General features: G+C 42.9%; 1 protein-coding gene across 1 annotated transcript in view; it reads right to left on the bottom strand.

The window, feature by feature from the left end:
• The window catches only part of LOC122556191 (mediator of RNA polymerase II transcription subunit 12-like protein), a 168,641-nt gene that overhangs the window by 44,871 nt on the left and 100,967 nt on the right, over positions 1-22,803 (bottom strand). The window contains exon 25 of the mRNA XM_087993931.1: positions 6,407-6,463. Coding sequence (XP_087850057.1) covers positions 6,407-6,463 — 57 coding nt within the window. The remainder of the gene's footprint in view (positions 1-6,406; positions 6,464-22,803) is intronic.

Below are 22,803 nucleotides of genomic sequence, written 5' to 3'. Positions count from 1 at the left end.
ACTGTTTGCCTTTCCGTTCCACAAATTTCTAGTTGCAGCACAACTCTCATTGTAGGAGTGCTGACCGCATTGCAGTAATTCACCAAAGATGTTCAGACAGCAAACTCACAAGCATTTCCAACTCGAAGGACAAGGACAGCAGACACATGGGAACACCATTTTCAAGTTTCCCTCCAAGTCACTCACCATCCTGACTTGGAAATATATCACCGTTCCTTCACTGTTGTTAGGTCAAAATCTTGGAATTCCCTTCCCATTGTGGGTCAACCCACAACAGGTGGACTGCAGCGGTTCAAGAAGGCAGCTCACCAACACCTGCTCAAGGGCAACTAGGGACGGGCAATAAATGCTGGCCCAGCCAGCGATGCCCACATCCCACGAGTGAATGTAAAAATAAGCCCTTCACTCCAAAATGAATCAAGTGAAGCTTCTCTGAACTGCTTCTACAGCTATTATATCATTTTTTTTCAAACTTGGTGATTAAAGCTGAACACATCAGTCCAGATATGTTCTCAACAATGCCCTGTACAATTTTGGCAAAACATTCCTATTTTTAAATTCAATTCTCCTTATGTTAAATGCCAAGATTCCGTTTGCTTCCCAATCACTTGCTGTACAGGCTTGCTCATGTTTTGAGATACATGGACAAAGATAACCAGATCCCTCTGTTCCACTAGATTCCGCAATCTCACTCGACTTAAATAATAAAATGTCTTGCTACTCTTCAGACCAAAATGGACAAGCTTACAATTTTCCACGTTATGGTCCATTTGCCAAACTTTGCCCACACACCAAGCCTGGTTTTGCAGATCCTTTACCTCCTCCTCATAGCTTTTTCTCTCCATCCTGCTGTAATTAACAAACTCAGCTATCATCCATTCACTCCCATTATTCATGTCATTGATATAAGAATGCAAATAACTGAACGGTGATCCCTGTGGCACTCCACCAGTTACAGCTTGCCAACTCAATAAATGACACTGAAAAAGAGGTAATGTGTCCTCGGAATAACTGACGTTGATGTGACTTTCTCTTCCTCCCTCCTTTAAGGGTGGCACTGTGGCTCAGTGGTTAGCACTACTGCCTCACAGCACCAGGGTCCCAGGTTTGATTCCAACCTGTGTGTAGAATTTGTACATTCTCCCCGTGTCTGCGTGGGTTTCCTCCAGTCCTCCGGTTTCCTCCCACAGTCCAAAGATGTGCAGGCCAGGTGAATTGCTAAATTGCCCATCGTGTTAGGTGCATTAGTCAGTGGGAAATGGGTCTGGATGGGTTACTCTTCGGAGGGTAGATGTGGACTGGTTCGGCCGAAGGGCCTGTTTCCACACTGTAGGGAATCTATTCAAGAACTGTTTCCCCTCTGTGTCACATCAGTTCTATTTTCCTATCATGCCACAACCCAAGAGGAAAATGCAACTGCAACCAAACTGACAATCTTTCTATTCTTTCCCACTACATTACTTTCAATGTTTGAGCACATTGCTGTTCTGACAGAAACAACTTCTATCCAATCCTTCAACTACACGAATATACAACATTTCCACCAACAGTTCTGCAGTGCAAGCAAGATTTATTGTATAATTTCTATTGTCTTTAGCAGACATATCTAATCAACCCATTCAGTGACGCTATTGCATACCTCTGGAGTATGTGGTAGTTGAACCTCTGACCTTCTTGCTAAACATTCCATAGCAGTTGCACAGAGTGGGAGCTAGGGTGGCAGTGGGGTCCCTTGTGCAGCTAAGTGAAATTTCACTTCACTTGTATGTTTTCAAAGACAGGCATTAATTAACTCTACCTTCCAGGTTCAAAATAGCAGGTTGCACATCAGGTCTTCTCTGGGCTACCATCATATTCAAACAATGTGTGGATAGGAATTGTGTGTCCAAATATCCAAAAGGCAAGGGGTATCCTCGATGTGCATTACAGCAGTAGAGACTCAACAAGAAAACTGTTGGATAAACTCTTGCATGCTTCTTTACAAATGCAAAAGTTTGTACTTTTTCATTGACTATAGTTAGTTGTTGGTAAACATACTGAGTATGCAAAAGGTAAGAGATAGGAAACATCAAACAGGTAGTGACTGCTTCACAACCATCTTTAGCTGCTTCACTAGTGACCTTCCCTAGTCACAAGTGGGGATTTTCACCGATGATTGAACAACGTTCAGCACCACTTGTAACTCCTTAGATATTGAAGCAGTCCATGTTCAAATGCAGCAAGGCCTGGACAATATTCAGGCTCAGGCTGACAAATAGCAAGTAACATTTGTGTCACATAAATGCCAGCCAATGACCATCTCCAATAAGAGACAATCTATAACCTTTACCATGGTGTTTCTACCCAGCTGGAGTTATGCTCGGCAGTAAGATTTTTGAAACAGATGAACTGGAAATACTTAAATGTAACACAGTACCAAAAGTTGGTTCTGTTGAAAGACAAGTGGAAATCCATTTCTTGCACTCACTGCTTCTTGGTGTGGAGGCACTAAATTAGCTTATATCATTAGCAAGGCAACATGCATTGGGCTACTCCAACCAGTTTTTCATAAATGTGTTGCTGGAAAAGCACAGCAGATCAGGCAGCATCCGAGGAGCAGGAGAATCGACGTTTTGAGCATTCCTGAAGAAGGGCTTATGCCCGAAACGTCGATTCTCCTGCTCCTCGGATGCTGCCTGACCTGCTGTGCTTTTCCAACAACACATTTTTCAGCTCTGATCTCCAGCATCTGCAGTCCTCACTTTCTCCCAGTTTTTCATAAAGTTTGGGCTTAAGAATGGACAGAATCCCTTTTTTAAGGCAATATTTCAAATACAACTGAAGAAGGCACTTAGCCCTGACTCTGCCATGGTCCATTTATTCATCATTATCACAAACATGCAGCAGTACCTTGAGGTTTTTCACCGTCACATTGGTGTTCTTGCAACTGAAAAGCTGAAAAAGGAATCTTCAGAAATTCTCTCTCATTGAAGAGGCTTTAGACTAACTTGCTCTAGGGCAGACTGCGTCACAGCTGCTGAACATATCTCCAGCATCTATTAACTGCATTCCAAATAAAACAATCCACAACATTCTTTAAAGAAAATAAATCACCCAACCACAGAATCCAGGATCTGGATTCAAATCATTCACTAGTTTTCCAGATATATTGTTTACACACTAACATATAGAAGTGAAAAAAGGTACTGACAACTACTTCTTTCTCTACAGATGTTATCTTACTTTCCTGACATTTCTAACACTGTCACTTCTATTTCAGATTTCCAGCATCCACAGTATTTTGTTTAAGTGATTTTTTAAAATAATAATTGAGGAGCTCCCCCATCAATCATCTTTTCTCATCCTATTCTGCAAACACTGCCCGACTCAAGGACACAGCTCCACATCTACAAACTTAGCTTCGTGACAAATTTGTGTTTGTGAACACTGATAGTCTGGCAGTTCTAAACTTCACGCAATAGATGGATTCCAGCGAGATTGACTGAATTTCCTTCCATTGGTGTCTGGTCCTTCAGGCTATTGCACAAAGTTCAGATTGACCCCAGTGAGTGCTAGCAGGCCAGTTAAGTGCAAAATGGGACAACAGAACTTAATTTGGGACTTACCAAATCAGATAGGCTGGGCTTCATACAACACTGGCGTGTTGTCATCAGCTCAGTCCTTTCAACACCATCGTCCAGCTAATACAGTGAGGAAGATTCAGCAGCAACTGACATAATGACACAGTTAACCTATAGGCTTTACACAATGAAGAGGTGAGAAATGGTTACCTGGTATGGAATCTGCACTCTTTGGGTATCACGGTGCAGTTAGTCAGTTATCAATACAAATATGTGGCTGCATCCTGCAATAGCCAGCCAGATCAGACAATCATAGCTTATCCAGAACTTCAAACAGAAAGCTGCTGTTAAATTAGCATTCTGATAACAAACATCTTTAGAGATGGGCAAGCGTTTGACTTGCAATTTTCTTTTTAAATAAGTCATATTTCTTGCAAAAACTGTCTTTTCATTCTTATAGCTTTAAACAGGCAGGGAACAGATTGTGTGCAGGCAGCAAAAATAGAAACGTTTGTTTGCATGCATCTAATTAACCAACATATAAATAAGGCAATACATTTTATTAAGTGTGCAACTTGTAAGGAAACTACATCTACCAACGTTCTGCTTAGATAGTAACTGCTTTAAAAATTGCCAAGATTCCAAAGTTGCCAGGACACTTAAATTGGGACAATTCTGACATTTCATGAAACAACTTTGGCAAAGTTTCCTCTCCTATGCACTTTGGAGCACAGTCCCATAATTTCAGGCCCCTTGCATGTATGGAGTTAGGCAGTAGAGTAGAATTTGTTGTTCAGCAATTGTGTAAAAACAGGTGGTGCCAAACTGGTGAACAGTTTCATAATGTTCTCGATTTTTATTTCCATTGTCAATGGGTTGCTTGGTTGCCAACACCCATGTAATGCTGCCCCACTAAGTCAACTTCGATCCCAATGGGTGCCAGCTCATTATTTCAAAACAAATGGACCATTGTGGCCAATAATGGGCTGCAAGGTGGCTCAGTGGTTAGCACTGCTGCCTCACAGCACCAGGACCTGAGTTCAATTCTGCCCTTGGGCAACTATCTGTGTAGAGTTTGCACATTCTCCCCATCTCCGCATGTCTTTCCTCTGGTTGTTCCAGTTCCCTCCCACAGTCCAAAGGTGTGCAAGTTAGGTAGATTGGCCATGGGAAATTACCCATAGTGTTCAGGGATGTGTAGTTTAGCTGGATTGGCCATGGGAAATTACCCATAGTGTTCAGGGATTTGTCGTTTAGCTGGATTGGCCATGGGAAATTACCCATAGCGTTCAGGGATGTGTAGTTTAGCTGGATTGGCCATGGGAAGGAGGTTGGGGGAGGGGGTGATCTTAGAGAAGTCTATAAAATCATGAGGGGCATAGAATAACAAGGGTCTTTCCCCTAGGGTGGGGGAGTTCAAAACTAAGGGGGCATGTTTTTAAAGTCAGAAGAGAAATTTCTAAAAATTATTATTTTTTTTTTTACACAGAGAGTGGTTTGTGTGTGATAAGCCCGAACACACGCACCAGCCAGTTTCAAAACAGTTTCTGCCCTACTGTTGTTAGAATACTGAATGGACTCTCAGACTCTTAACATTCACCTGTATCTGTCTTTTTGTTTTTGCTGCTGTTTACCTATTATTTACTTATCTTTGCTAGTTAACTCTGTGATCTGCCTGCATTGCTCACAAGATAAAGCGTGTCACTGTGCCTCGGTACGCGTGACAATAAATTCAATTCATTAACTGCCACAGGAAGTGGTGGGAGCAGGTGCAGTTACAACATTTAAAAGACATATGGATAAGTACATGAATAGGAAAGGTTTGGGGGGAAATTGGCCAAAGGCAAGCAAGTGGGACTAGCTTAGTTTGGGAATGTGGACAACGTAGACTAATTGGACAGTGGAGTGTGCTGTATGACTTTTTTGACTGCAAATGTAGAGATTGGGCAGGAGAGGGAGTGGGTCTGAGTGGGATGCTCTTCAGAGGGTCAGTATATATTCGATGGACCGAATGACCTGATTCCACACGGCAGGGATTGTACGATTCTATAAACAGTTCATTTTTCATATATTCACATGCCAGAACAATCAGCAGTTAATCCTGGGATAGCTGGCTCTTTCCCCCCTTGGTCCTGTGAAGCTATTGGTTAGTTTAGCCTCATCCTTTTATAGTCCAAAATTAAGGTATGGTAAGCATTCCCAATTGTACTTCGTTAAATTGTCACTGAAACGTCAGCTCATCCCATTAAGCAACAAAGCATCCAATGATGCGGAAACAATTCAGCAAAAGAACAGAATGGTAATTTAAAATTAAAATTTATGGCTAACTCCTTTTTTAAAGTCATTCCCAAGATAGTTTCTAAAAATTTGTAAACATTATTTTTGGGCTGAACATAATAAATAGTTCATTTTTTTCTGGTGTAGATTAGAATTCCAATACAGTATTCACAAGATCATGGAAGTTTATAGAATAAGCTACAAACAAGCATGGTTTACTGTAATGACAAGAGAGTTCCACAAATTCTGCAGTAAACCACATCACATCAGGCATTGAACTAAATAGAAACAGGTTACACAGGTAAAGCTTTCATTGCTCAAAAAATATTGTTCTTTTGAAGCAATTGTCAAAAAAAAGGAAAAGAACTAAAACTTTTCTTTAAATTTTGGCAGAAATTCTGCTTTCAAGATGTAATATTTGATGCAGCTTTTGGTTTGAAGTTAAAAGAAAAACTTTGCAACATTAAGGAAAGTATTAACGGAGAGAGAGAAGGAGAGGGAGAGAGAGAGAGAGAGAGAGAGAGAAGGAGAAGAGAAAGCAGGAAAGGGAATGTGAGTTGATGGGTTACCATAATGCTGAAATTGTTATAGCCATCTTGGAGAGATACAGCAGGGCTACAGGTCTCCTACAGAGAAAAGGAGAGGGGCAAGAAAATGGCAGACAGCATCAATGGGACAGTTTAAACAGAGAGCTATTGTTCATTGGGTTGATTAAACATCAAAGATACAATGTGCATTCATATTTACCAGTCAAGATACATCAACTGCATACAAAGCAAGAAATGGGAGAAACCACTTGAGTAACTGCATTTAATCCATGCACTGAAGGCCCCAGTTCAAGTCCCACTTTATGTATGGCTCTATAACCCTAAACACAGCGACAGAATAGGGGTTGGGTCTGGTTGGGAAGCTCTCCGGAGGATCGGTGTAGACTCAATGGGCTGGATGGCCGGCTTCCACACTGTAGGATTCCGTGATTCGATAAATAGTTCATTTCTCACATATTCATGTGCCAGAACTGGGATAACTGGCTCTTTTCCCCCCTTGTTATTCTGAAACTACAGTCGGTTCAGCCTAACCCTTTCATTGTCCTATATTAAATTAAAGTAAACATTCCTAATTGTATTCAGTCAAATTGTCACTGAGCCTTCAGCTCATCCCATCTCTGAACAGGCTGATTAGAAAATATCTGAAATGTTATGGCTTGTGAATTCCACAACATAATTCTTTTTAAAAGTCTCATTTGGGCCACTTAACTGCAATGAAACATCATTTGCAACTGAACTGAACAGTGAGATACTAGTGTGCATGGACATTCTGCTCTCAATCCATCTGAGGTGCCCCCCTGTCTCCCAGCCCCTGAAGCTGAGTGTACATCCTCATGGCTTGTTGAAAGTTGCTGTTATTTGTGTTGGAGCTCAGCCGGTGAATCTCAGCTGCTATCAAATTATGAAACTCTCTGGAGCTTAATGTAATCCCGTTGCAGTTTCCTTGCCAGCAGAGGCCTCAGTTTCCCTGTCGGAGCAGGGTTCGTATCTGCCGTTTCATCTAAAAAAACGAGTTGCCAACTCCGTTGAGGCTAAATCAGCACAGGACTGACCAGCAACCCTTAGCGCAGCAGGATCACTTACTCATGGTATTATTCCCAGTTCTAATTACAGCCTGTTTTTACACAATCACAGACATTTCAGTCTAACTCTTTCTCATGACATTGTGATTTCTGTGAAGCAAAATATCCAAAAAGTTTAATCGGAACTGCAGGAGGTCATTCAGTCTCATATATTCTGTGACGTTAACTCCATTTACCAGTCTTGCTCTCAAAACTGAAAGGACCTCACTCAACAAGTAGTAGCGAATTTATGTTTTGAAATTCTCAATCAACATCCCTGCCAGCCTGGACCACGTTTACGGAAGGGAGCTCCAAAAGGTTGAAATTCTGGAGGGAGATTACAGAGAGTTAGGCAGAAATGTAAAAAGGACGTCTCCAAGGGTAGTAATATCTGGATTACTCCTGGTGCTATGAGCTAGTGAGGGCAGGAATAGGAGAATAGAGCAGATGAAAGCAGGTCTGAGGAGCTGGTGTATGGGAGAAGAATTCACATTTTTGGATCATTGGAATCTCTTTTGGGATAGACGTGACCTGTACACAAAGGACAGATTGCACCTAAATTGGAAAGGGACTAATATAATGGCAGGGAAATTTGCTAGAACTGCTTGGGAGGATTTAAACTAGTAGGGGGGGCAGGGAGATAGTGAGGAGAGAGATCGATCTGAGACGGGTACAGCTGAGAACAGAAGCGAATCAAACAGTCAGGGCAGGCAGGGACAAGGTAGGACTAATAAATTAAACTGCATTTATTTCAATGCAAGGGGCCGAACAGGGAAGGCAGATGAACTCAGGGCATGGTTAGGAACATGGGATCAGGATATCATAGCAATTACAGAAACATCGCTCAGGGATGGGCAGGACTGGCAGCTTAATGTTCCAGGATACAAATGCAACAGGAAGGATAGAAAGGGAGGCAAGAGAGGAGGGGGAGTGGCATTTTTGATAAGAGATAGCATTACAGCTGTGCTGAGGGAGGATATTCCCAGAAATACATCCAGGGAAGTTATTTGGGTGGAAGTGAGAAATAAGAAAGGGATGATCACCTTATTGGGATTGTATTATAGACCTCCCAATAGTCATTGGGAAATTAACAAACAAACTTGTAAGGAGATCTCCGTTATCTGTAAGAATAATAGGGTAGTTATGGTCGGGGATTTTAACTTTCCAAACATCGACTGGGACTGCCATAGCGTTAAAGGTTTAGATGGAGAGGAATTTCTTAAGTGCGTACAAGACAAATTTTCTGATTCAGTATGTGGATGTACTTACTGCAAAACTTGACCTACTCTTGGGAAATAAGGCAGGGCAGGTGACTGAGGTGTCAGTGGGGGAGCACTTTGAGACCAGCGACCATAATTCTATTTGTTTTAAAATCGTGTTGGAAAAGGATAGACCAGATCTAAAAGTTGAAGTTCTAAATTGGAGAAAGGCCAATTTTGACCGTATTCAGTAAGAACTTTCAAAAGCTGATTGGAGGCAGATGTTCACAGGTAAAGGGACGGCTGGAAAATGGGAAGCCTTCAGAAATGAGATAACAAGAATCCAGAGAAAGTATATTCCTGTCTGGGTGAAAGGAAAGGCTGGTAGGTATAGGGAATGCTGGATGACTAAAGAAATTGAGGGTTTGATTAAGAAAAAGAAGGAAGCATATGTCAGGTATAGACAGGATAGATCGAGTGAATCCTTAGAAGAGTATAAAGGAAGTAGGAGTATACTTAAGAGGGAAATCAGGAGGGCAAAAAGGGGACATGAGATAGCGTTGGCAAATAGAATTAAGGAGACTCCAAAGGGTTTTTACAAATACATTAAGGACAAAAGGGTAACTAGGGAGAGAATAGGGCCCCTCAAAGATCAGCAAGGCCACCTTTGAGTGGAGCCACAGAAAATGGGGGAGATACTAAATGAATATTTTACATCAGTATTTACTGTGGAAAAGGATATGGAAGATATAGACTGTAGGGAAATAGATGGTGACATCTTGCAAAATGTCCAGATTACAGAGGAGGAAGTGCTGGATGTCTGGAAACAGTTAATGGTGAATAAATCCCTAGGACCTGATCAGGTGTACACGAGAACTCTGTGGGAAGCTGGAGAAGTGATTGCTGGGCCTCTTGCTGAGATATTTGTATCATCGATAGTCACAGGTGAGGTGCTGGAAGACTGGAGGTTGGCAAACGTGGTGCCACTGTTTAAGAAGGGCGGTAAAGACAAGCCAGGGAACTATAGACCAGTGAGCCTGACCTCAGTGGTAGGCAAGGTGTTGGAGGGAATTCTGAGGGACAGGATGTACTTGTATTTGGAAAGGCAAGGACTGATTAGGGAGAGTCAACATGGCTGTGTGCATGGGAAATCATGTCTCACAAACTTGATTGAGGTTTTTGAATAAGTAACAAAGAGGATTGATGAGGGCAGAGCAGTAGATGTGATCTATATGGACTTCAGTAAGGCGTTCAACAAGGTTCCCCATGGGAGACTGATTAGCAAGGTTAGATCTTATGGAATACAGGGAGAACTAGCCATTTGTATACAGAACTGGCTCAAAGATAGAAGACAGAGGGTGGTGGTGAAGGGTTGTTTTTCTTACTGGAGGCCTGTGACCTGTGGAGTGCCACAAGGATCAGTGCTGGGTCCACTACTTTTTGTCATTTACATAAATGATTTGGATGAGAGCAAAAAAGGTACAGTTAGTAAGTTTGCAGATGACACCAAAATTGGAGGCGTAGTGGACAGCGATGAGAGTTACCTCAGATTACAACAGCTTCTGGACCAGATGAGCCAATGGGCTGAGAAGTGGCAGAAGGAGTTTAATTCAGATAAATGAGAGGTGCTGCATTTTGGGAAAGCAAATCTTAGCAGGACTTATACACATAATGGTAAGGTCCTAGGGAGTGTTGCTGAACAAAGAGACCTTGGAATGAAGGTTCATAGCTCTTTGAAAGTGGAGTCGCAGGTAGATAGGATAATGAAGGCGGCGTTTGGTATGCTTTCCTTTATTGGTCAGAGTAGTGAGTACAGGAGTTGGGAGGTCATGTTGCGGCTGTACAGGACATTGGTTAGGCCACTGTTGGAATATTGCGTGCAATTCTGGTCTCCTTCCTATCAGAAAGATGTCGTGAAACTTGAAAGCGTTTAGAAAAGATTTACAAGGATGTTGCCAGGGTTGGAGGATTTGAGCTCTAGGGAGAGGCTGAACAAGCTGTGGCTGTTTTCTCTGGAGTGTCGAAGGCTGAGGGGTGACCTTATAGAGGTTTACAAAATTATGAGGGGCATGGATAGGATAAATAGACAAAGTCTTTTCCCTGTGATTGGGGAGTCCAGACTAGAGGGCATAGGTTTAGGGTGAGAGGGGAAAGATAAAAAAGAGACCTAAGGGGCAATCTTTTCACGCAGAGGGTGGTACGTGTATGGAATGTGCTTCCAGAGGATGTGGTGGAGGCTGGTACAATTGCAACATTTAAGAGGCATTTTGATGAGTATATGAATAGGAAGGGTTTGGAGGGATATGGGCCGGGTGCTGGCAGGTGGGACTAGATTGGGTTGGAATATCTAGTCAGCGTGGTCAGGTTGGACCGAAGGGTCTGGTTCCATGCTGTACATCTCTATGACTCTATGATTTTCACTAAGCTTTTTGTGCAGAAATACTGCCTGACCTCACCCCTGAACAGGGTGGAAGTGAGGTCTGCAGATCAGAGTCAAGAGTGTGGTGCTGGAAAAGCACAGCAAGTCAGGCGGCATCCGCGGAGCAGGAGAACCAACGTTTCAGGATCAGGAATGCCTGAGGAAGGGCTTTTGCCCGAAACATCGATTCCCCTGCTCCTTGGTTGCTGCCTGACCTGCTGTGCTTTTCCAACACCACACGCATGACTCATCACCTCTGAACAGCCTAGTTCCAATTTTATGATTCAGCCTCCTTTTTCTAGTGTCAGGCAACTGAGGAAATAGGTCCTGTCTACCTACTCTGTAAAATCCTTTATGCCTCTTAAACACCTCAATTACAAGACCTATTAAGCTTCCATGCTGTTATGTATTGACTTGTGTGGTGATGCCCCATTAAGAGAGTATATCAGGTGACCTGGAGGCAGGAGCTAGAGGGGCACTGTGGGACTGACTGTGGAATTGAGAGGATCCACAATAAAATATGCCCGGTTCAAGTTCACCATCTGTCTACCTCGTGTTGTATTTATGGTTCTCGTGAACCACAAGCACAACACATACTCATGGCAATACAAGCCTGGAGGGAAGTCAGTTAGCTCAGCTGGCTGGACAGCTGGTTGGTGATGCAGAATGTCACCAGTGTGGGTTCAATTCCCATGCTGGCTGAGGTCACCATAAAGTTTCTGCCATCACAATCGTATCCTTGGCCTGAGGTGTGGTGACCCTCGGATTAAAGTCACTGAGTTATCTCTTTCTAATGAGAGAGAGAGAGAGAGAGTAGTCCCCCAGGACTGTGGCAATGACACAAGATGTTGACAGACTCTACCCGATCACAGCTTTATTTATTTTTTGAAGAAACTTGTGATGAAAGGAACTTGGAGGACAAAAGCAACACCTCTCTCCCTGTTACTTGGTAAAAAAAAGCTCATCAATGCCCATTGTTCGCACTCATTGCTGCTCCCATTTCTTGCCAAGTTTTAACAAAACATGTCATCAGGGATTTCATGTACCTTGGAAGTATCAGAACTCAGAATGCTCCCAAATATTTCTGGACCCAAATTAAGACACATCCAAGAGGCAACCAGAGGAACCCATTTAGGGGATTAAATCACTCATCACAGCTGGCATTGTAGAAGGTCAAGGTCAGGTGAAGGCAATGTTTTGAACACATAATATTTCAAGATGCAGAAAGATCCCATGAGTGACTTATATTTTGTGTTTTTACATTCATGTCAGGGACTTAATGCTTTCACAGTGGTTGCTAAACAATTACTCTCAACAGATCTGTTATTTCTGCATTTAAATAATCTTAGTAGTTCCACAGAACTATCTAAAGGTTACAGACTCAATCATCAAACGTGACATTTCACGTTACATTTTGGCTCAACATTATATCTCATTCACATTGGTAGTGCAGAAAAGATGCTAGATTAAGGCCCGATCACTTCAACTCATAAAATAGATCACGAAAATAGATACAACGTTTGTGGGTTAGGTAATATCTTGGCCAAAAAATTTGGCTTAGCATTTTAGGTTGATGTCCGTTCAGAAGAAGGGCTGATTCTATTCACAAGCTGGGGATTGATTAGATCAGTTGGTTAGATGGCTGGTTTGCAATGCTATGTAACACCAATAGCATGGGTTTGATTCCTACACCAGCTGAGATTACAATAAAAGGTACCATCTTCTCAACCTCGCCCTCACCTGATTAAACTCATCACCACTCATTTCTCCCTAATGACAGAGCAATCCGATAAAGTTGATTTCATTGAAAGGTTTTCAATGTGAAAGCTGAAATGTTTCTCTTTACCCACGCTGCCTGACCTGCTGAGTATTTCCAGCATCACAGTACTTTCTTTCTATATCACTGCTGGTGAGGATTTACTATGTGACACGTGACTGCCTCCTTTACCATATACCTGCTTCTCAATAAGCATTTCATTGATTGAAAAATAACTCATTATGGTGTAATAAACTATTAGACACATGGAAGTTATTCATAGAACCGTAGAGGTGTACAGCAAGTAATCAGACCCTTTGGTCTGACTCATCCATGCCGACCAGATATCCTAAATTATTTAGGAGAAAGTGAGGACTGCAGATGCTGGAGATCAGAGCTGAAACTGTGTTGCTGGAAAAGCGCAGCAGGTCAGGCAGCATCCAAGGAGCAGGAGGATCAACGTTTCGGACATATTTGCCAGCATTTGGCCCATATCTCTCTCTAAACTCTTCCTATTCATAAACCCATCCAGATGCCTTTAAATATTGTAACTGTACCATCTTCCAACACCACCTCTAGCAGCTCATTCCATACACACACTACCCTCTGCATGAAAGTGTCGCCTCTTAGGTCCCTTTTATATCTTTCCCCTCTCAGCTTAAATCTCTGCCCTCTAGTTTTGGACTCCCCCACCCTGAGACAAAGACCTTGGCTATTTGCCCTCCTAACCATGCCCCTTATGATTTTATAAACCTCTATAAGATCACCCCTCAGCCTCCGACACTCCAAGGAAAATAGCCCCAGCCTATTTAGCCTCTCCCAATAGCTCAAACTCTCTAACCCTGGCAACATCCTTGTAAATCTTTTCTGAACACTTTCAAGTTTAACAATGTAACACCTGATGAAGGAGCGTCGCTCCGAAAGCTAGTGTGCTTCCAATTAAACCTGTTGGACTATAACCTGGTATTGTGTGATTTTTAAGTTTAACATCTTTCTTATAGCAGGGCGACCAGAATTGAACACAGTATTCCAAAAGTAGCCTAACCAATGTCACAACATGACCTCCCAACTCCTATACTCAATGCATAAAGGCAAGCATACCAAATGCCTTCTTCACTCTGTCTACTTATAACTCCCATCTCCAAGGAACCTACACTCCTCGGTCTCTTTGTTTGACAACAGTACCCAGGGCTTGACCATTAACTGTGTCGGTCCTGCCCTGATTTGCCTTATCAAGATGCGACACCTCACTTTTATCTAAATTAAACTCAACCTGCCACTCCATGCACCGAGGCTGCAACTGAGCCAATGGAAAAATGAATGCAATTGTACACAAGAATATACCAGATATAGTGCAAATGCAAAGCAGAAATGCCAAAAATCAGGCACTGCTGCATCGACGCTGCGCGTAAACACTGTTGCATCGACGCTGCGCGTAAACACTACTGCAATCACCTGATGAAGGAGCAGTGCTCTGAAAGCTTGTGCTTCCAATTAAACCTGTTGGACTATAACCTGGTGTTGCGTGATTTTTAACTTTGTACACCCCAGTCCAACACCGGCATCTCCAAAAGCATTAACATTACATGTAAACACTACTGTTTTAACACTGCATGTAAACACTGCTGTCTTGGATGAATGGAAACCTCTCAGTTGAGCCTTTGTGTGAGGATTTACCCAGAGGTAAAATAAACAGCCACTTCCAAAGGGAAGAACCAGGGCCTTGTGTTCTGACCGCCCTCTCAGCAGATAGCAGGTTCGTTTTTTATTTTTCTTACTTTCAGTGCTGAGCTGAAAAACATCTTTGGGTTGAAGTCAGGCCACAGTCACTGGCCTTGACCCATCAATTGTTAAATCATCCACATAATTATAATGAGTTGCCTGTGCCACGTTGAGCCTGATGTAACGGAGATGACAAAAGCCTTGGCAACTTCGATTCCTTAGCAAATGTAAAATTTGATGGTGCAAGGGTGTGTCTCGGATAAATATTATTCTGAATACATGATGACTCATGTTCAATCTAGATCTTGAAACTTTAACTGTACAGCAACCCAACCAAAGAGTTTACAACATGGTCATGGTAATAGTTGTAAATATTTATTTGTCTGTGCAATCCATCTGGTTGTGTTTTTAAACTTCATGACACATGCTCATGTAATAGAGAACAGTCTTCACAAGCTGTGCAGATGATAGCAATATTTCAGAGAGGGAGATGGGGAGGGTGAATTGGGTTTGTTTCCAATGACATGCAAGCTGCAGTGAGAAAGATTGCCCCCCCCCCCCACAACATTATGGTGCCTGTGCTGAGAGACTGAGTACGCTGGGCTTGTCTTCCTTGGAGCAGAGGAGGTTGAAGGTGGTTGGAGGGGAGGGGGGAATCTGACTGAGGTATATACAAAATCACGAGAGGCGTAGACAGAATAGATCATGAGAATCTCTTTTCCCGATGGCAGATTTGTCTAAGACCAAAGGGCATACGTTTAAGTTGAGGAGTAAATGGTTTACAAGAGATCGGAGGAAAACAATTCACCCAGAGGGGATGACAGAAATATGGAATGAACTGGCTGAGAGCGTGGTGGAGGCAAATATTCTCGCAACATTTAAGAAGCGTTGGAGGAGCACTTGAAGTGCCAGGGCACAGTTGGCTATGGACCAAGTGCTGGTAAATGGAATTAGTGTAGTTTGGTGTTGGTCGGCATAGACATAGTGGGCCAAAGGGCTGTTTCTATGCTGTACGACTCTATGACCCACATCGAAACATAGAATCCCTACAGTATGGGAGCAGGCCATTTGGCCCATTGAGTCCACATCAACTTTCGGAACAACAGCTCACCCAGACCCACACCCCCTACCATAGCTTTGTAATCCTATGGCTAACCTAACTAGCCTGCACATCCCTGGACCCTGTGGGCAATTTAGCATGGCCAATCCCCCTAACCTACACAAATTTGGACTGTGGAAGGAAACTGGATCATGTGGAGGACTGTCATGTGCACATAGACAGTCACCCGAGGCTGTAATTGAACCCGGGTCCCTGGCACGGTGAGACAGCAGTGCTAACCACTGAGCAACCGTGCTGCCCCTTCATTGCTCAGTTATGTTTGCAGCATCTTTAGTTTTCATTTGAAACTAAATACAAGCTCTTTCCTGCAAACAAACACCAGCAATGAACATTTAAACAATAGAAAACGCTGCTGCCTTGATGTTCAAATCTCCCCCCCAAGGTGGAAAGGAATGTGTTTGAACCTTTGAACAATCCATGCACTGGGGAAGAGCAACACTAGAGGCAGTCACAATAAATGGTAGCTTCAAAGAAATCAAAGAGGGAATTGAGAAGAAAAGTCTTCATCCGAAGAGGGGTAGGAATAGGAACCTTGTTGCTAAAGAGTGTGGCTGCAGCAAACAGTGCAGATACTTGTGGTGCAGACTGAAATTAGCAGGTATGATGTTGTGGGTACCATAGAGATGTGGTTGCAAGGGGATCAGAGCTGGGAAACAAATACCCAAGGATACACATCCTATCGAAAGGACAGGCAGATGGGCAAAGGTGTCAGGGTTGCCTTGTTAGTCAGAAATTAAATCAAGGCAAAAGCAAGAAAAAAGCTTGAGTCAAAAGGTGTAGAATCTGTGTGGATAGAGTTGAGGAACTGCAAAGGAAAACGATACTTTGAAGGAAGTTGTATACAGGTCTCCCAGCAGCAGTCAGGATGTGGGGAAGAAAATACATCGGGAGGTAGAAAAGGCATGTAAGAAAGGCACTGTTACAATATTCATGGAGGACTTGAACATGTAAGTAGACTTAGAAAATCAGGTTGGTAGAGGATCTCAAGAAAAAAAAATTAATGGATTGCCTAAGATATGGCTTTTTGGAGCAGCTTGTGATAGAGTGCACTAGGGAACAGGCCAGTCTGGATTTGGTGATGTATAGTGAGGCAGACTTGATTAAGGAGCTTAAGATGCAGGAACCCTTCGGGGGCAGTGACTATAATAAGATAGAATTCACCCTGTAGTTTGAGGGGAAGCTGCAATCAGATAGAACATAGAACATAAAACAATACAGCGCAGAACAGTGGGCGGCACGGTGGCACAGTGGTTAGCACTGCTGCCTCACAGCGCCAGAGACCCGGGTTCAATTCCCGCCTCAGGCGACTAACTGTGTGGAGTTTGCACGTTCTCCCCGTGTCTGTGTGGGTTTCCTCCGGGTGCTCCGGTTTCCTCCCACAGTCACAAAGATGTGCAGGGTCAGGTGAATTGGCCATGCTAAATTGCCCGTAGTGTTAGGTAAGGGGTAAATGTAGGGGTATGGGTGGGTTTCGCTTCGGCGGGTCGGTGTGGACCTGTTGGGCCGAAGGGCCTGTTTCCACACTGTAATCTAATCTGTAATCTAATCTGTAATCTAATCTGTAATCTGTAATCAGAACAGGCCCTTTGGCTCTCGATGTTGCACTGACCTGTGAATTATTCTCAGCTTGTCCCCCTACACTATCCCAAAGTCATCCATGTGCTTATCTAAGGATTGTTTAAATCTCCCTAATGTGGCTGAGTTGACTACATTAGCAGGTAGGGCATTCCACGCCCTTACCACTCTCTGCGTAAAGAACCTGCCTCTGACATCGGTCTTAAATCTATCACCCCTCAATTTGTAGTTGTGCCCCCTCGTACAAGCTGTCGTCATCATCCTAGGAAAATGACTTTCACTGGCTACCTTATCTAATCCTCTGATCATCTTGTATGTCTCTATCAAATTCCCTCTTAACCTTCTTCTTTCCAATGAGAACAGACCCAAGTCTCTCAGCCATTCCTCATAAGACCTTCCCTCCAGACCAGGCAACATACTGGTAAATCTCCTCTGCACCTTTTCCAATGCTTCCACATCCTTCCTGAAATATGGGGACCAGAACTGTACACGATATTCCAAGTGTGGCTGCATCAGCGTTTTGTATAGTTGCAGCATGATATTGTGGCTCTGGAACTCAATCCCTCTACAAATGAAACCTAACACACCGTATGCCTTGTTAACAGCACTATCCACCTGGATGGCAACTTTCAGGGATCCATGTACATGGACTCCAAGATTCCTCTGCACATCCACACGATCAAGAATCTTTCCATTGACCCAGTACTCTGCCTTCCTGTTCTTCTTCCCAAAGTGCATCACCTCACATTTATCTGTATTGAACTCCATTTACCATCTCTCAGCCCAATTCTGCAGTTAATCCAAGTCCCCCTGCAACCTGTAACATTCTTCCAAACTGTCCACTACTCCACCGACTTTAGTGTCGTCTGCAAATTTACTAATCCATCCACCTATGCCTGCGTCTAAGTCATTTATAAAAATGACAAACAGCAGTGGCCCCAAAACAGATCCTTGTGGCACACCACTAGTAACCATAACTAGTAACCGTAGATGTAACGGTGTCACAATTGAATAAAGGTAACTACAAAGATGTGGAGGAGGAGCTGGTAAGAGTTGATTGGACGGGGAGCCCGATTCCTCCCAGAGTCCAAAAATGTGCAGGTTAGGTCAATTGGTTGTGTTAAATCGCCCACAGCATCCAGGGGTGTGCAGATGAAGTGGATTAGCTATGGGAAATGCAGGGTTATGGGGATATGGTAGAGGGGTAGGCCTGGGTGAGATAGTCTCCGTAGGATCAGTGTAGACTCAATGGGCCGAATGCCCTGTTTCCAACTGTAGGGATTCTACATCTGTAAATACCTCAGAGAGTCAGGAGGCAGAGATGAGTGTAATGGCTATCACTAAGGAGGTAGTGCTGGGAAAGTTGAAAGGCCTGAATGAGAATAAATCACCTAGAACAGACTGACTACAGCCCAAATTTCTGAAGGAGATTGCAACAGGCATTGGTGATGATCTTTTAGAAATCTTTGGAGGCTGGAAGGGTATGAGAGAACTGGAAAATTGTTAATGTAACCTTTTGTTTCAGCAGGAAGAGAAACAGAAGACAGGAAATAATAGCTTGATCTCAGTCGTTGGTAAGATTTTAATGTTCATCATTAAGGAAGAGATTGCGGAGTACTGGGAAGTGCATGATGAAATAGGGCTGAGTCAGCACGGCTTTGCCAAGGTGAGGTCAAGCCGGAACAATCTGTTAGAATTATTTCAAGAGGTAACTAGCAACTTAGACAAAAGAGACCCAGTGGACGGAATCTATTTGAATTTCCACAAGATGTTTGACAAGGTGCCACACAGGAGCTTGTTGAAAAGGAGTCCATTGTGTTAGCAGCAATCTGGGTTGAAATCCAAACTAGGCAGTGGGAATGAAAGTCTCTTTACACTGAAAGCCAATATAGGTCCATCGCATAGTGTGCCTACTATCTGGAAAGGGGCCATTGTGAAATGAGTTGAGTAGTCTCGACCAGTGGGGGCATCCAGAACTAGGGGGCATAGGTTTAGGTTGAGAGGCACAAAATTTAAAAGGGACCTAAGGGGCAATTCTTTCACGCTGAGGGTGGTGAGTGTATGGAATGAGCTGCCACAGGACGTGGTGGAGGCTGGTACAGTTACAGCATTTAAGAGGCATCTGGATGGGTATCTGAATAGGAAGGGTATGGAGGGATATGGGGCAAGCGCTGGCAAACAGGAGTAGATGAGGTTAGGATATCTGGTCGGCGTGGACAAGATGGACTGAAGGATCTGCTTCCATGCTGTACACCTCTATGACTCTGTGACCCTAAGTGTGTTTGGGTCAAATCCAGCATTAACTGACATGGTAGATGTTTATAAAATCATGAGGAGCATGGTTAGGGTGAATAGCCAAATGTACTCTTTTTTCCAAGAGTTGGGGCTCCAAAACTAGAGAGCATAGGTTTAAGGTGAGAGGAAAGGGATTTAAAAGGAAGCTGAGGGACAACTTTTTCACACAGAGGGTGGCATGTGTATAGAGTGAGCTGCCAGAAGAAGTGGTAGAAGCTGGTAATGGTACAACATTTAAAAGACATTTGGACTAGTACATGATTAGGAAAGATTTAGAGAAATACAGGCTGAATGCAGGTAAATGGAACTACTTCAAGTCGAGGATACATGGCCGTCATGGATGAGTTGGACTGAAGAGTCTATTTCTGTGCAGTATGACTCTTTCAAATAATTGACATAATGTGGATTGACATACCACACGGAGGCAGAAAATGTGGAACTGGGTTGTGGAAAATATCTGGCACAGAACTGAGAATAGGAAAAACTCTCTAACCTTGCAACTTGATTATCCTGACTTGAAGACTCAAATGAAAGCTGTTTCAATTCTTAGCCATTAGCACAGTATAGAGAGAGAGAAAGAAGCCTTATTCTCCTTGAACTTTATTTTCACAGCACCATCGATGATATGATTGGCATACCCGGTTCCCTTTCCACATTCACAAATTGAGGGGCACAATTTAATCTTCATACTGGGATTAATTGACTCACTATTAAAATGGCCTCCCCATTGCACGGTGCGGGCCAAACTAAACATGAGCGATTATTACCAAGAGGTTACAAATGGATCAAATGAACTGCGGGTTTTGTTCTCAGCTGCTTGCCGTCATCAGAGGTCCGTAAACCAATTCTTAAATCAGGAAGGAAGTAACCAGTAACTTGCATCTATGACCATTGAACAGACTATACAGTCTAGTAGCCTGGCTGAATATAAACATACAAAGTTGAGTTGTAAACCCAAATTTGAGAAATAAGAAAGAATAACAGAGCCATGAATGAGAGCTTATTTATATAGAGCCAATGACAATATAAAATGTCCGAAGGGGCTTCACAGGAGTGTTATTGAATGATATATGACTTAAGCCACACAATGAGATATTAATTAGATAATCCAATACTTGAACTTAGAAGTAGTTTTAAGGAGTGACTGAAAAAGAGGAACACAAGGCAGAGAAACACAGAGCTGTAGGGAGAGAATTCCAGAGTTTAAAATCTAGGCAACTGCAGACACAACTACCAACAGGGGACCAATTAAAATTAGGGCTACTAAAGAGGACCAAGTGCGTTGTGCTGGAGAGATTACAGAGATAGGGAGGGATGAGGTTATGAAGGGACTTGAAAACAAGGATCAAAATTTTCAAGTCAAGAAATTGCTTGATCTAGAGCCAAAGTAACTCAGTGAGCAGCAGGGCTGATCGGGCAAAAAGTTACAAATTATAACACCACAAAACAAAGGAGCAAAGATTAGGCCATTCGGCCATCGCGTTCCGCTCTGCCATTCAATCATGGCAGATTGGGGTTGAGAAACCTTTTACCCATTGTCTCCCTGTAACCTTTGATCCCTTTGGCAATCAAGAGCCTATCTATCTCAGTCTTAAATATAATCAATGACCGTGCCTCCACAGCCTTCTGTGGCAATAAATTCCACCCATTCACCACTTTCCGGTGAAATACGTTTCTGCTTATCTCCGTTCAAAAAGGTCTTCCCTTTACTCTTACGCTGTGCCCTCAGGTCGTAGTCTCTCCTGACAATGGAAACATCTTCCCAATGTCCACTCTGTCCAGGCTGTTCAGTATTCTATAAGTTTCAATCAGATCCCCCCCCTCATCCTTCAACCAAGTATAGACTCAGAGTCCTCAAACGCTCCTCATATGTTAAACCTTTCATTCCTGGCATCATTCTCATGAATCTCCTCTGGACCCCCTCCAGGGCCAATACATCTTCCCTGAGCTATGAGGCCCCACACTGCTCACAATCCTTATGCTGTTCTCAAACATAAAAGTTTCAAGTATTGAGTCAGAGGCATCATTTAACTGTCAGAGGGCAACGCTGATTACATAAGAATGTGACATGATCTCAACTGGAAAGATCCCAAAGCTTAGATCTGCACTGGACAACAATAAAGTATCTGCAACAGCTCTTACTTGTATTTCATTTGTAAACAGTAAGTTTTGGTGACACACAGATAGATTGGAAAGACAATAGTTGATGTTGATTTCAAGGCTTTGAGTAAATTATAACAGGAAAAATAATGGATTCACTGAAGGGAGTGTACTTCAGAACTTCAAATAACAAGTGCCAAACTTTGTTGAGACCTACTATATGGCATGCAGCATTCCCTCTAATTTTCTTTCGGACAGGAATGTAGAATATGTTGTATTTATATTGTGCTGCTGCTTATATACAATATTGACAATTATGGAATTGGGACTTTAAACCACAGGAATCCATTATAACACTGCTGTTGCACTTCCCACCCTTAACCATTGCTCTTACCACAGCAACCCCATTTGCTGGCGAGATCAGTAGTTTTTCTCATATTAGTGGAAGTAATAAAGAAATGGATTGCCAGGTCATTGGAAATGGCAGTACACAAGTGGGCATCTCTTAAATCCAGAAATAAAAGTGAATCAGCTCCAAAATTAATGGCTGCTATTCTTTTACTGGAACAACAGAAAGTAATTAACAACAGCACTGGGAGGGGGCAGAGTAAAGGAAACAGACCTTACGATTGATTCCAACAGGTCAATTTTATATGTTTTCACATCTGCTGGTGGTATGCATTGTCCCACATGATCACCTATCCCAACTATCCCTCTGTCAGTCAATTATCATTCTGCTTATCTGACATCTAATATGCTGGATTAACAGAAACTTTTTCCACTAGTTATGAGGAAGATAGAAGCCATTATCTTCAGACCATATTGCAAACTCCATTCTTCTCTCCAGGAATAGTCTAAGACTGAACCTAACTTTTTGCAACTTGGTATCGTAATTGATCCCAAGATGGGTTTCTGACCATATATCCAATTTATCACTAAGACTGTTTACTTCTTACTAACCTCACCCCTGCCTCATCTCGTACATTGCTGCAATCCTCCTCCATGAATGTGACATCTCTAGACATAAATGTTTCCATGTACTCCTGCCAAATCTCTCCTAATACATGTACATCTACCTTACGTACAGTTGAGGTCATACAAAAAAAAATTCTGCTGCCCACATCCTCACACCATCAGGTCTGTTTAACCTCTTGTCCTGTGTAGGGGGGGG

This window comes from Chiloscyllium plagiosum, unplaced genomic scaffold, assembly GCF_037043375.1.
Source record: "Chiloscyllium plagiosum isolate Xiang-an unplaced genomic scaffold, Cpla_swu_hap1 HiC_scaffold_13, whole genome shotgun sequence".
Taxonomy (NCBI): Eukaryota; Metazoa; Chordata; class Chondrichthyes; order Orectolobiformes; family Hemiscylliidae; genus Chiloscyllium; species Chiloscyllium plagiosum.
This window is presented reverse-complemented; position numbering and strand designations above follow the sequence as displayed.